The sequence below is a fragment of the Epinephelus moara genome, chromosome 5 (assembly GCF_006386435.1).
Source record: "Epinephelus moara isolate mb chromosome 5, YSFRI_EMoa_1.0, whole genome shotgun sequence".
Taxonomy (NCBI): Eukaryota; Metazoa; Chordata; class Actinopteri; order Perciformes; family Serranidae; genus Epinephelus; species Epinephelus moara.
This window is the reverse complement of record NC_065510.1, coordinates 9788056-9801762: the sequence shown is the minus strand read 5'-3', so window position 1 is coordinate 9801762 and position 13707 is coordinate 9788056. Positions and strand designations below refer to the sequence as shown.

At 43.5% G+C, this 13707-nt stretch overlaps 1 protein-coding gene across 1 annotated transcript in view; it reads left to right on the top strand.

Moving 5' to 3' along the window:
- Nucleotides 1–737: 737 nt before the first annotated feature.
- Nucleotides 738–13707, top strand: part of rnf38 (ring finger protein 38) — a 28068-nt gene continuing 15098 nt past the window's right edge. Inside the window, exons 1-2 of the mRNA XM_050045188.1 lie at nucleotides 738–871; nucleotides 1850–2531. Of these exons, the coding sequence (XP_049901145.1) occupies nucleotides 1931–2531 (601 nt within the window). The 5' untranslated portion in view covers nucleotides 738–871; nucleotides 1850–1930. The remainder of the gene's footprint in view (nucleotides 872–1849; nucleotides 2532–13707) is intronic.

Genomic DNA, 13707 nt, shown 5'->3' with positions numbered 1-13707 from the left:
ATACACATACATTTCTGTGCAGGCCATATCCTGACCTTTGACACAAAAAACAGTCTGGTTTCATTCATTGCTGGTGAGAATTTGCCATATCTCAGTACATTTCACTAATGTAAGAAGGAGCAAAAATTTGAGCGTGGGGGTGAAGACACATGCACAAACTTGTTCTATCCGTTGAGATATTTTGCTCACAAGCAGCGTGTCACACAAGCAGACTCGCCTCCCTTTTGCCTTGATGGTGAGAATTGAATTAGGCCAATTTAATTCAGACGTGCTCTTTTTTCCCCGTTTGTCACTAGGCTATTTATTTTCTTTATGTCTCCGTCTTGTTTTCTAGCCGCTGTAAAACGGCACGCAACTTTTGCAAACACAGCGAATAGTTATTCTTAAGGCGAACTTTCGGGCTCCAGAAGAAACAGCTGCAATGGGTAGGCTTGGTATTTGTAAATAAATAATTTAAAGCCCCTTTTAGCCTGCCTCTCTGCTATCCGCAGCTTCTGATTTAACAGGAAGCATAATCGATCGCCGATCATCCACCGGTTCATAATGCCGGTAAACTCGTGTTTCTGAGGTAAAGTGGGTGAAAACAGACCATAATGGACACTTTTAGATGGAGTTTCGTGTTGTTTTGTTCTCAGTGACTGTATTGGAGAGGCGTGTGCTTAAAAGCAACTACAAACGCTTTCTGTTTTCCAGTATCGATTGGGCATGCCTGGTGAAATCCGACTTGAGCGTTGACGGTCTGTCACATTTCACGCTGACACCAAGCGAACACTGGGCGCATACACACACATTCGCATACACTCACACGCTGGGCTCACCATATTATCGACAGATCCGAGTCAGGAGTACAGTCGAGGAGAGCACATTGAAGGTAAGTTGTTGTGAAAAACTACTCAGGGCAGGGAAATGAGACCGGGTTTCAGCGGTAGACTCAGAGGCGGGGTCATTCCTTAAGATCGTGTTAATTTTAGCCGTGGTTCTTTCTTTGTAATTTTAGGTTGACCACTTTTTATCTTCCTCTGTGCGCTTTGCCGTTTGCCCCTTCCCAGCTGGGAAAACATTACCGGTTCACCCTAACTCAGTGAAATCACCCCGAGTAAGTTTTTTAAAAAGCCTTTTTGTTTTGTTACTACTAACCAAGCAATTTAAAGGGATTCGAGGCGTGGGTGGCTAGCTACGGGATTTTTCTATGTGTTGGTCGGTGGAGGAGGAGGGGTTGGTTTGGCTTGCCAAGCTAGTGAACGACATTACGCAGACTGGCTAAACAAGTTTAAATGGTTGTTAAAGTGGGTAAAGTTGGCTTAAACTCATCTTGGGGAATGATGCGGTTGTGAGAAAGCGATCGGGTATGATAACACGGTTGTTATACGGTTAGAATAGGCGTTATAACGCGTTTACCACAGTATGCTATGCGCACTAACGTTAGCATGTCCCCCCAGCGTTAGCCTCCTGTGAGCTAGCGAGCCACGGCCGTACTCGGTGCTCGGCTGTTGTGAACTAAACGTCGCCGGTGAACCATGATATTTAACGCTACTATCATGTAGAAGTAGCTGATATTTTTAAACCCAAGTTATTGCCTCTTGGTCACAGTAGAGTTCAGTTAAAAGTGAGAGAGTATCGATGTTTTCTCGAATGGACGTCGTTTAGTTAGTTGTTGAACCAGTTTGGGGAATCACGTTGTGTTTAGTAACGTTACTTCGACAAACTTGAGGGAAGTAGACACCTCCAAGTTAAAGCACACATGCTTATCTAAATAAGCAGAGGCGGTTTACGTTAAGTGTTTGTGTGAACAGTACCAAAGAGCCCAGTTTGACTGTTAGCCTCTCTCCAACTTTGTGTTTTCACACAGTGGCTAAAGAGCTTCTTCTGTGAGAGGAAACCGGAGGAAAAACGCAGAAAAAGAGAAACAGAGGAAATCCCCCGAAAGGAAATGCCAATCGCAGCCGCTGGACAGCCAACGACTCAGGAGCCTAGAGTGTGCCCCCGGCTGCCCTCCACCCCGGAGCCTGTCCCTAAAGGGGCTGATTTATTCGACGAGGCGGGGGCGGCGGAGTCGGCGGAGCGAACAGAGTACGGGGGCGCGGAGGGGGGCAGAGGACTCGGGGGCTATAGTTACAGCCAGAGCGGCGCTAGGGGCTTTGTACAGCCCGGATCCACCAACGGCTCTCCGCCACAGTCCCCAGCCGCGTCCTCCTCTTTTCTCTTCCATCCACTTCACCACCCCCACCAAATGGCCATGGAGCCCCCAAGGACTCGATCGCGTTCTCGGTCTGGATATTACCAGCAGTACGGTGGTGGGAATGGGAATGGAATTACCGGCAGCGGAGTCATAGGATCTAACCATCACCACCACCACCTCCACCATCAGCAGCAGCAACTACATCCACAGCAGCAGCACGGTGCCGGTTGCGCACCGCTTGGAGCTCACAGCAACCACCCGGAGAACCAGCCTCGAGCCCCAGGAAGTAACGCCTCTTCCGGCATTCAGAGGCTGCCTTCGGTTCCCGGAGCGCACCGCATCCCGGCGGCAGGTAAATGTCCCCACTTGTCATTGTCACAGACTGTGTATGTGGTAGTGTATCCTCGACCAGGAGAGGCAGATGAATCACACGTTTTATTCGACTTTTATCTATGCACAAGCACCAAGTTAAAGGGATAGAGGTCGAGGTGTTTAACACCATGGGGGTGTTTTTAGAGGCAAATTAAGAGAAGGAGGGGACTGTCCAGGGGCTGGCATGACAAAAGTGTCTGTGCATGTGTGAACACATTTGTTCTATTCTAATGAGACAGGGTGTTTTATGTGCTTGCCACAGAGCTGCAGTGTGGATGTGGTGCACACAGTTCGCACATACAGTAGGTAAATGAACAACAGCAGTCTGTGGTGTGGACCGGGGTAGCCTCAAGCTTAGTGAACTGCTGTGCATAGTTAGTTACCCAGACTGTGTTTCTTAAGGCACTGTGGCATGTCTACTTTTAGTCAACTACACAAATATTGATGTAGCTAGGTAACAAGGCTTACAGTGGGAACAGGCTAATCTTTGTCTAAACTAGGCATAGGTACAACATGATGGCTAGATAACCCTGGGTTGGCTTTCTGGGCTGTTAATTTAACTTGTGGGCAAGAAACAAGACAGAAATCTACCCTTTTCACATCATTCTGGTGACACAAGTTCATTTTATAAACAGACTGTTTAAAGACTGTAGCTGTTAAAGATGCAGGTTTGTCTTCACATTCACATATTCATAGTACCGTAAATCTTTGCTCGATGTAGTGCTCTGGACAAGAGAATCAGTTAAGTGACAAAAAAGGAAGTGTGATGCTATATAAAAGTAGATAGCCATGGCTTCTATAATAACAGACATACTTTATCCTAGAGCTTGGTATATTCTGTTTCAGACAGGGGGTTCTCTGCTGGTAACTATCTGAGTGAGCCATGCTTTGATATCTGTGCCTCACTGCCAAACAAAACTTAGCGAGAGTGTGCATGGACTGGTGCTGGGTGTAGAATACATGTGAGGGCACTCTGACACAGCGAATGCAGTGCAGTGAACCACACAACATAGAAACAGCACAGCTAGAGTTTCGCATTCAGCAAGGCAGTGGAAAAGCTTTTCTTTCATCACACCTAACAGGCTTCTCAGGTTAGGAAAATGCTTGGTCGGTAGTTGTCTCCTGCTGTGCTTTGGGGTAAGTGGTAATTTCTTAATGAAGCAAATGGAAAAGGTGAAAGAAAGATTTGACTTACTATTTTTGCACAGTTTCTTACAGGCATGAAAAAATAAAGCATAAATTTGATTTATAAAGAATCAAAATTTAAGGGCTAAATGAAAGGAGGAGTTTTAAGAGGCATTTCTTATACGTTCTTACCCAAAACCTTTTGCTCTGTCCTGAGCAGACTCACTCTTCATACTGATTTTACATGTTGGGATAATTTAACATGCACTGACTAAGAACCCAGTCATTCCTCTCATTGAGCAACTCACGATGTAGATTAGTCACTACAGGTGTTTTTTTCTTTCAGGCCCACAATCCAACCACACAGTGAAATTACATTTGCATATAAAATCACAAAACTATTTTCTACCAGTCCAAATTTCACATTTACAGCTCCGAAAGTCTGTGTGTTGACTGACACCTTTAAACAAAAACTGTTTGCATGTGCGCATGGGAGACTGAGCAGTTGTGTGTGGGGACTGGAATTACCTGTCTGGGAAAGTGAGAGTAAGAAAAAACAGCTGAACATACATAAACAAAGGCCCCTTCTCAACTGCCAGCCTATTGGTTATCCAGCAACTTGTGTGTTACAGGCAAGGCCTAGCTTTGTAGAGGCTTTGCTGGCTTTGTGTTTGTGTTAGAAAGAGAGACCTGGAAGAACTGAGACACAGGATTTAAAAGACTGAATTAAAAAACAGATCAGTGTGGCAAGTCGCACTGCATCACCACAGACAGTGAACTAGTCATCGGCTGAGTTTATTGGTCTGCTGTGACCTACGACCTGTACTCTGTCATAGTAGCTTGGCTATGACATGTAGGATAGCACAAATCAATGGATAGAATGACTGTATTGTATTTCTAACCAAATGGATTTCGATCTAGAGGGGGAGGCACTGGCTAAAAATTCTATAGACGCTCACTCATTATCTGAATTAATTTCAATTAGACCTGAAATGCACAGCACACAAAAGAACAGTAATATGGGAAAAATTATAGGTGTGTGTCTTTTTCAGTGGAAATAATAAAGGCTGTAGTAAAAGAGCATGAAAAAGGGTATGTGTCATCTAGTAGTTATGGAGCGCTTCAAACGTAAAGCAGTTGCTTGATATTGAAATAAAAAACAGACAGCATTTGAGTGCTATTAACATTGTCAAATTAGCCAGAGGAAGCCTTAAGGCTAATTTATAGTTGAATATTCTCTTATACAAGTGAAGCAGCTGGCTAGCCGGACATCTCCCAGCACTACACACCTTTTATTAGACCCTCTTTCCATTTCTAGAATGGGTCCTGCTTGTTGGGAGAGAGTGGGAGAGAAGGAGATACTTAGTCCATTCTTCCTGTGCTAGTCACCTGCGTTGGGCATGAAAGCTAATGATATCCTGTACTCTTCAATCCCTCCCCTCTCTCTCTCTCTCTCTCTCGTAGTCTATTCTAAATCTTTTGGCCCCTTTGTGCCTCGCTCTTTCATGATTGTTTTAAACAGTTTGTAGTGCTCACATTTTTTTCTACCCCATTTTTGACATTCTATCTCATGTACCGTTCACACCACTTCGCTTACCATTTTAAGGAAATTAACATGTCTTGCAAGGTAAAAAAGACCCTTGAGAGCCCACGTCTGCAAAATTTAGACTCAAGGTGCAAAAGAGAAGCACAGAAAATGTACTTCATCTTAAGTTCCCACCAGATGCTTAAAACTGCTGCCAAATTGGTCCAAGTGGATAAAAACATCCTCTGTAGCAGCTGATATCCAATCCTGATTCCGACCCAACTCTGTCACAGCCTGTCCCCTGCTAGTCACACTACCCCTCCACCCCCCACCCTGCACCAGATCAGTCAACCCTTTCTGTACCCCTCCGGTCCATTTTCTCTGGCCTCCTCCCTCACATTTGTCTAATGGAGGGATCGTTTTAATGGATTGCCCAAAGCAACAGAGGGGCAGACACTCCTGCCACTCTACCTTTACCCCTCCACTCCACTCCTATCCTCTCCATCCTTCTGTCTGCAACAGAAGTGGAAACATGCACTCTTTTTTTTTTCTTTTTTTACTTTCCTTTGTCTTGTCGCCCAGGCAACCCCCTCCGGTTTGAAGAGAAAGTCTTTCACTTGGATCGACCAAGTAGCAGGGGTTCCCTGCTACTCCGTCACTCCAGATAAACAACAAAGCAGTCACTTTGGTCAGCGAGAGGAGATCCTGGGGGTAGAGGATGGTGACCTAAAATTGGCCTTAAACCCAATAGATGGGCTCTGCTTGGGTTTGAAAACAAGACGTACTTAAGAGGGAGTGGAAGAGAGAATACCAAAGGTCACTAAAAGCCTTAAGTAAGGTAAATATAGGGAGTATACAAGAGGGAGGCCAGGGAGAGAGCAAAAACTGGACTGGAAATAGAGACAACACGAGAGTCAGCTTTTAAAGAAGTCATGGGTTGGATTAGGCAGTTATAAGAGTTGATGTTTGGAGGAAGTGCAGTGTGTGAGATTTAGGAAGGTCAGGCGCAGAGAGAGGATGAGGAAGGAAAGGGAGGGATAATTAGATGGAAGCACAGGAGAAATGGCCAAAGGAGGAAGTTTCATGGAAAAGGGCTGGAGGGAGACGCAGGACATCATGAGTATTACTGTAAGCTAAGCAAAGAGAGGAAGCATGCTTCACAGACAGCAATTGAGTGTGCAACCCTCGGAGGAGGAGTGGATACTGTGACTGGACAGAGAAGGATGAAGATGACTGGGTGGGAGCAAATGGAGGCTCCGTAGAGGGTGGGATATAGGAGGCTAGAGCAGAGACTAGAGGCAGTTAAGTTTGTGTGTGTAGGTGAAACTATGTGTGTGATAAATGCATGAATGAATGTACGGAGAGTTAATGAGAAGGGAGGGAGGGGAAGGTTGTTGGCTCCTGCTGTTTGCATGTTAGCCTCCCATCCCAGTTGATATGACTGGGAATGTCCAGCAGATGTGGTTTGGTTGTGACATGGATGCAAATCCATGTTTCCAACGTTCACTGGATGCAGTTGAGAAGGAGCATGTCTTGGGGCAGCTGGATTTGTGTTGTTTTGAAGCTTGATCTCACAGCCTCTCACTGACTGGACTGTAAACTTCATATAGATTACCTTGCTATTATAATGTCAAAACCTGTGCTGTAGGTATCTGTCAAATTTTATTGGAATTTTCAGAAAATTGCCAAAAGAAAATGCGCTTTTCCATCCACTGCTGTTGTTTGAATGCAGGGAGTTGACTCATCAAGATAAGCAGTAGATGGCATTAATTCTCCAGTCAGAAGAAGAGGGCGCAAAAAGATTATGTAATTGAAAGAGCGCCAGTCAAACTATGGATATATAATAATGGAGAGTGTACGAAATAATGAAAAGAGAGAGTCATAACAAACTACTATTACAGCTCTTTGCTCTTGGAGGAGTTCTTGTAACCGCTCTGTGTGCATACATGAGTGTTTTAAAAGTCATCATGAGATGACAAAGAGAACTGACAGTGGCCTATGTAGTGACAGTACGTCGTGATGCTATATCATCATTTATAAAATGAGTCCATTTCCATTGTACTTAGTCACATTTCTCTTTAATAGACACACAACCTTTTCCACCTCCCCCAAGCTTAAAAACTTTTGAAATATTTCAAGATTTTATTTTTTTGTGCATGCAATTTAAAATCCAACTTACTATAGATTTAATTATCAACAGCCACAGACACCAACAATTCTACCATTTGTTGGCCTCTCACTTTTTAATTTTAAGCTCTAGTTGCTTTTGTAGCCGTCCTGTGTCGCAGCAGTTTGTTAGCATCAGGGATGTGCAAGATTAGTGGACTAGTCAATAAAACACAGCTACCCTCCGTAATCACTATTTTATGTAGGGTAATGTCAGCTGCATTTAAGATAAGATTTGGTTATTAAAAAAAGAAAGGATTAATGATTTTAAATGGCTCTAATACACAATATTTTTCCGAACAATGTTTAAACTTATAGGTAAGTTTGTGCTAAATTTCCAATTTGTTTTTGAGGGTTTTCTTATTTCTAGAGTAGTCAATTAGTCTACCTTTACACTTAGTGTTGAAACATCAGGAAAATTATTTAAGAACATCCCTAGTTAGTTTCTCCAGCTTTTTCTTGTCATTTCAAAACAACCCCTGTTTGTGTCCTTCCTTATTTCCACCTCTTGTTGCCCCTTTCCGCCTCTGTTGTAATGGTTATGCAAAGAGAGAGTTTGCACTGCTGCCATACCCAGACTGAGACTGAGTTCCCCACTGCAAGTCCGTGCTAGTCAGCTAGTCTAAGTTTACACTTCTGTTTAAGCATCAGGAAAAGTATTCAGCGCAGATGTATACATACTCAGTTCCCCACTGCAAATCTCTGTGAATGCTGACTTAGGTTGTAAATAATTTTTTGGTTGTTTTTTAGACTTTAAGTTGTAATAAAACATCCTTCTCTTTTTGTATTTTGGCAAACGAAGGACTGTTTAGAACATACTGACAATATCTTTTCTGATTTTCAATTCACTGATTTGGACAAACCTCTATAGACTGAATACATGAGCATATATAACTGTTGTACAAAAGCCAATGCGTGTGTGTATGTTCGTGTGTCTTTGCTATGGTTTGTCTTTATTCAAATAAAGTGACACCTACCTTTTATTATTAGCACCATAAAGCCGTGTAGCGCAGTATCTGTGGTCATATACTGAGCCAAAACTGAAGAATACCCAAGCAAAGAATGATCTCAGATTTAGAATAAATGATATTTTAATTTCAAGCTCAGCTTTCATAGATGTACTGCCACTGATCCTGGGGCTATAAATTGTGCATTTGTCGCCCCAAAGACACAGAACAAGTACATTTCTTACAAGTTATTTCCATTTAGCTCCTTGGAATGTTGTTTCAATGAGATGATAGCTCAGTTTGTGGTCGTAGTGTGGAGATTTATGATTGAAAAAGAGAATTAAGACTGTCATCTTTCTCTGCCTTTCTGTCCATTACTTTATCTCCCCTAACGCTCCCTCTCAGCTGGCTTCTGTCTTTCAGTGGGGAATAAGGAGGGAGAGGGAGATAGTGAGGACAGGAGGAGGAGTGAGAAAGAGTAAGGAGTGTGAGGGAGTATGTGTATGTTCATGTTCTCTTTCTACTGACTGTGTGTCTGTATGTGCACAGGCCTTGTTTAGTAGCTGCCTGGGTGGGCTGGGAGCAGGAACAGGAGTGTCAGAAACGTATGCATACATACATACAGATTGACGTCACCGTAGAAACGCTTTTACTGCACTGAATGAAGTTAACATAAGTGAAAGCAAGAGGGCAGAGGTAGGGTGCATGTCACCTAAAGTGTTCTGGATAACATGCATAGAAGCTACTTTAAAGGTTCCTTTTCAAATGAAAACATTTTGATGGATTATTTTTTCATGTATTAGTGTTTTGTATGCCTACAGTGTGTTAGGACGAGCAGCCGTCTCTCTTGCTGCACACAGCTTCTCAGTTTTGTAGCCAGAAATATAACAACAAGATGATGAGATGCAATGGGTTAATTTTGGGAGCCGCTAAAGACAGCTCATATACTGCCGCTATGAGTCTTAAAGATAAACTTTGCAGGCCTACGCACATAGGGTCTTTAAAGTGAGTAATGGAATATTTTTCAAGACCCCCTGAATCTAAGAATATGCAAATGTTTTTCAATTCAGCAGTTCAGCTTCTGGACACAACATGCCTGTCATTTCACTGAAAAGTCCTTTCTCAGTGTGTGTGCGCACTGGAGGTTTCAGTTTTCAACATCACACTTGTGCACACCGCATACTTGATCGCGATCTGTCTCCAAAGAGGTTGTGATGCCAAGATATCGTCCTTGTATGCACATGTCTTAAACTCCAATCTAAGGTGAGCACAGAGAAATGTTCCCCTTCAGGAGATGAATGAAAAAGCGATCGTCTAGCGTCAAACTCTGCACATACACCCTTCTGCAAACAGTAAGTAAAGTCACAACAAGCAGAACCGATTGTGGTGTGAACGGGGACTCTAATATTTTAAAGCAGTGTCTCTTACTTTGAAAGAAACATAATGAGGCAAACTAATTTCTTTTTGTAGGGTCTCTCAGGTGGGAGCTTTCTATAAGGCTATATAGGCTGTTATTAACCATGTGAAAAAATACTCCAAGCTTAGGTATGTCAGGGGTGTGTCAAAGGGCTCAAACCAAAACATCAAAACATGCCTCAGCAAAAATGACATACATTTATCCGTGTGAAGGGTTACATGAAAAGAGTTTCTTGGTAGTTCACGTGTGCTTTTAAATTAAATACCATGCTCACCTTCAAAATTTCAACTTCACATCATGTGTATTTGCAGTGCTGTGTGACTCAATCCAGCTGTGACTGGTTGGTCAAGGAAGAATTAGCATTACATTTATTTTCTCATGCATTTTATTTTATCTAGATTCTAGAGTTGAAAACAGGTTTTGTGTCTTTGTGTTTCCAGTGTTTTCTCAGTGCGGCCAAAGCAATACCGCCGCCTATAATAACTTTGCGATCAAGTATGTTGAGTGCGAACACCTGCGCGTGTTCTGTGGGACGTAGAAGCGGTTTTCAGACTTGAGAAGAAGTGCGGGATGGAGGAGCAACCTCAAGGACTGCTGCAGTCACAGAACAGAGAGGAAGATAATGAGAAAGATAATGAGGAAGGAGAGAACAATAAATAGATGGAGGAGGACAATGAAGTGGGAGAGAGGTAGAATCAGTCCCATTTCTATACACACATACACACACACTTGCCATCAGGCCCGTGCGAAGCAGTGTTAGGCAGGTAATGGCTGGGCAGGCGTTACATGTCCGCCTATTTTAAGCCTGTATGCCAGCTTGTTACTCGACTCGGCTTTGCACTAGGGTGTGAAGTGTGCTGTGACATGTGTTCAGGAGGCGGGGTGATGTGAGAGGTGCGTTATATGTGTGTGTGTGGGTTACACATATGCCCGGCTGAAATTTGTCTTTACTTTCTTAATATGTAAATTGGTACAAGTTCTGCAGCAGTCGACAATGTTTCCACCCATTTTCCCCATTTGTTTCTGTTCACCTGGTGATTTGTTAAGTTAGCCCGTCACTTATCCATCATCTTATCTATCCAGCCATTCTTTCTATTCACCCCCTTCCCCCTTTTTTTCTGTATGACACGAGAAGGGAAGTTTAATAGAGAAAGACTGCAACAGAGAGGGTGATGGAGATCACGGACAGAGATGGTGCGATAGGGAAAGCAAGGAAATGTGGGTGCTGTGAGATAAAGCAACAGGAATATATGGAAGAGAGAGACAGGCCGGGCAGATAGGGAAATAGATCGGCGGCAGGAAGGGATGGTGATGAAGTGATGGAGAGTGTGAGGAGGAGGAGGATGTGTGAGGAGGGTGTCTGAGCTGAGTGCAGGTGGGGTGGGGGGATGAGAAAGGGAGGGAGAGGTGGAGGAAATGGATAGAAATAGCTGATGCACTCTGAGGCTTACAGAAAATCAATAGCAGTCAAGAGGGGAAGCCACAACCCCCACCCTGCTCCCTCTTCCTCTCCCTCTCTGACTGCTCTCTCCCCCTCCAGTCGTCTTCCTTATGTTTTTTCCTCCACTCTTTATCTTTCCCCACCTCCCTTTCCTCCTCAGTGCTCTCACCCTTTCATGTGCATTTCCAGCCTTGTCCTCTTCTTCTGTACCGCCACTTTGCCTTCTTCTTGTCCCCCACATTCTCTTCCCCAGTCCTTTCTGTCTCCTTCACACCCCCTCTTCATCCACACCTCCCATCACTGTTGTGCCGGCCTTGTCTTTCACCCTCTTTCCAAGTCATCCTCGTTTCTTTTATGGGTTGCTTCATGCATTAGACGGAATAATCCGTGTCCATGATTTTCTTAATTTTCCAAAACAAACAATTGAAGTCAATGGCAATTTTCTGCAGCCGGTGCAAGTATTTCAAATTGTCTGGTTAATACAGCAGAAAAGAAGATCACAATTGCATCCCTCGCTATGACAGACACCTTCTCATCCCAAATTTACATTTAGCTTGGCAGTCTGTGCTTAAAGCATGCACTCACCTTCTAAGCTTGTTAGAAGTCTTCAAATAGTTACTGTAAATGAAAGCTGTCCATAAAAAAACATGTTTGTAAAGGCCTCGACACACCAAACCGACATCAAAGAATGAGCGGTGACGAAGGCCAAGTGTTGCATCGCCTCACTTCTCATGTGCCTTGGCCAAAAAGTTGCACTTGAACACAACGCAAAGACTACAGCCAACAGTCGACCAGCACATATGTACTGCGCCGGTATGAGAGGAAATAACTCTCCGTATCGGCAGTCGTGATAGTCTGTATATTTCATTAAAAAAGGGAAAGCTCAAGTTAGCACATTACCAACACATCCCAATGTTGACAGAACAAATGATATTTAACTTGCACTAGTGAACAATAACAATTAAGAACCATCTCTGCTAAAGAGCTCAGTACCTAACAAACAATCTTACCTAATATAACAAGTGTGTTGAGATCTGACACCCTCTTGACGGTAGACGTTTGTTTGCTTCCCTTACTTCTGTTAATCTTCTTGTGCGTTGAGCTAAACTGCCGATGAGAGTGATTTTATTCACAGATGGGTACCGCCATCTCTGATACGGAATTGGCTGAAAACCAGTCTACAAAGGCCCACAAGGGCTGACTGGGGCAAATGGTTTAGGACACACTGCACCAACTGGGGGGACAGATCCTCACCGATTGCCTGACAGTGGCTGAAGGCCAACTGTTGTCTTGATGTGTCAGGGCCCTAAGGCATATGATTGTTCAATGTAATACATGTCCATTTCAGATGGGCTTTCCTTAATCTAAATCTTAAATCAACAATAAAATCTTAAATAACAATTACTTAACCCCTGGTTCCTCTCCTCCACCCATTTCCTTTTCTTCACTTCTTTTCACTACTTCCCACCAACATATGCAACATTGACATCAACTCTGCCTACAGTGTGTCTGTTTTGTGTGTGCATAAGTGTCCAGTATCTTCTCTGACAAGAGTGTGTGTGTGTGTGTATTTAAAGTATTAACATATTTTAAAGTTTATAATATTCATGAAATCGCCGGTATTAGCATTTTCTAAAATTTCCTAGATGTAGGAGAAGAAATTACCGTGTCCGCACACATTGAAATTCATACCGCAATCCCACTATTCAACTTTCCTTGAGGCCCTAAGTGTAGACACTAAACTGTGTGTGCTGTGCTGTGTGCAGTCTGTTAGTCCAACAGTGGACATGATGTCATCGAAACATTTTAAACCTGTTCTGTAGCTTCTGTGTCGCGCTCTATAGAGTGACTCCGACTGAATGACTCGTCTCTGACTCAATTTACCGGAGTCCGACAATGTGCAAGTGAGACCATATTCAGGGTAGGAGCTGGATTTTTGCCTATTGTCACCGGTGAATGAGTGTCGTACAGAAGAGCGCTATGCAGCCGGCGAGTCCCATGAATGCTTCACCAGTACTCTGTCCCAAATCATCTCAGTGAAAATAGCCTTTTAGCCGGTTTTCACTTCACTAATGTAAGCTTTACTTAACTCAACCTTTTCAATCCATTTATTTTGCCTGCTCTAGGGATTGGAGAGGAAATGCTTTTTTAAGGATTGAGGAATTCAGTTGTGAAAACCTCACTCTGTCTGCCTCTTCTTTCTCTTTCTCTCCCCCCTCTCTTCTTTGTTGTCAATCACAGCTTTTCTTCAAAGAGGGAGGCTGTGAGCAGGAAAAATCCCACAAACAAACAGCCGAGAGGTGAAAAATGCTCTTTTAAAAAGGCCTTTTTGCATCTATTCCCTTCTACTTTAGCTCTCTTCATCCCCATCGTAAAGGTAGCCTTGTCTGGAGTGCCCTTGGGAGTGCTTACCCTTGGTGTGTACACCACTGCCACCATCTGTGGTGAGGACGTCCCCAGCTAAAGACGTGCCCATGACAAAGGGAAAAACAAAAGCCAGAATGAATAGAAAAGACAATAAAAAGATGAAAGGAT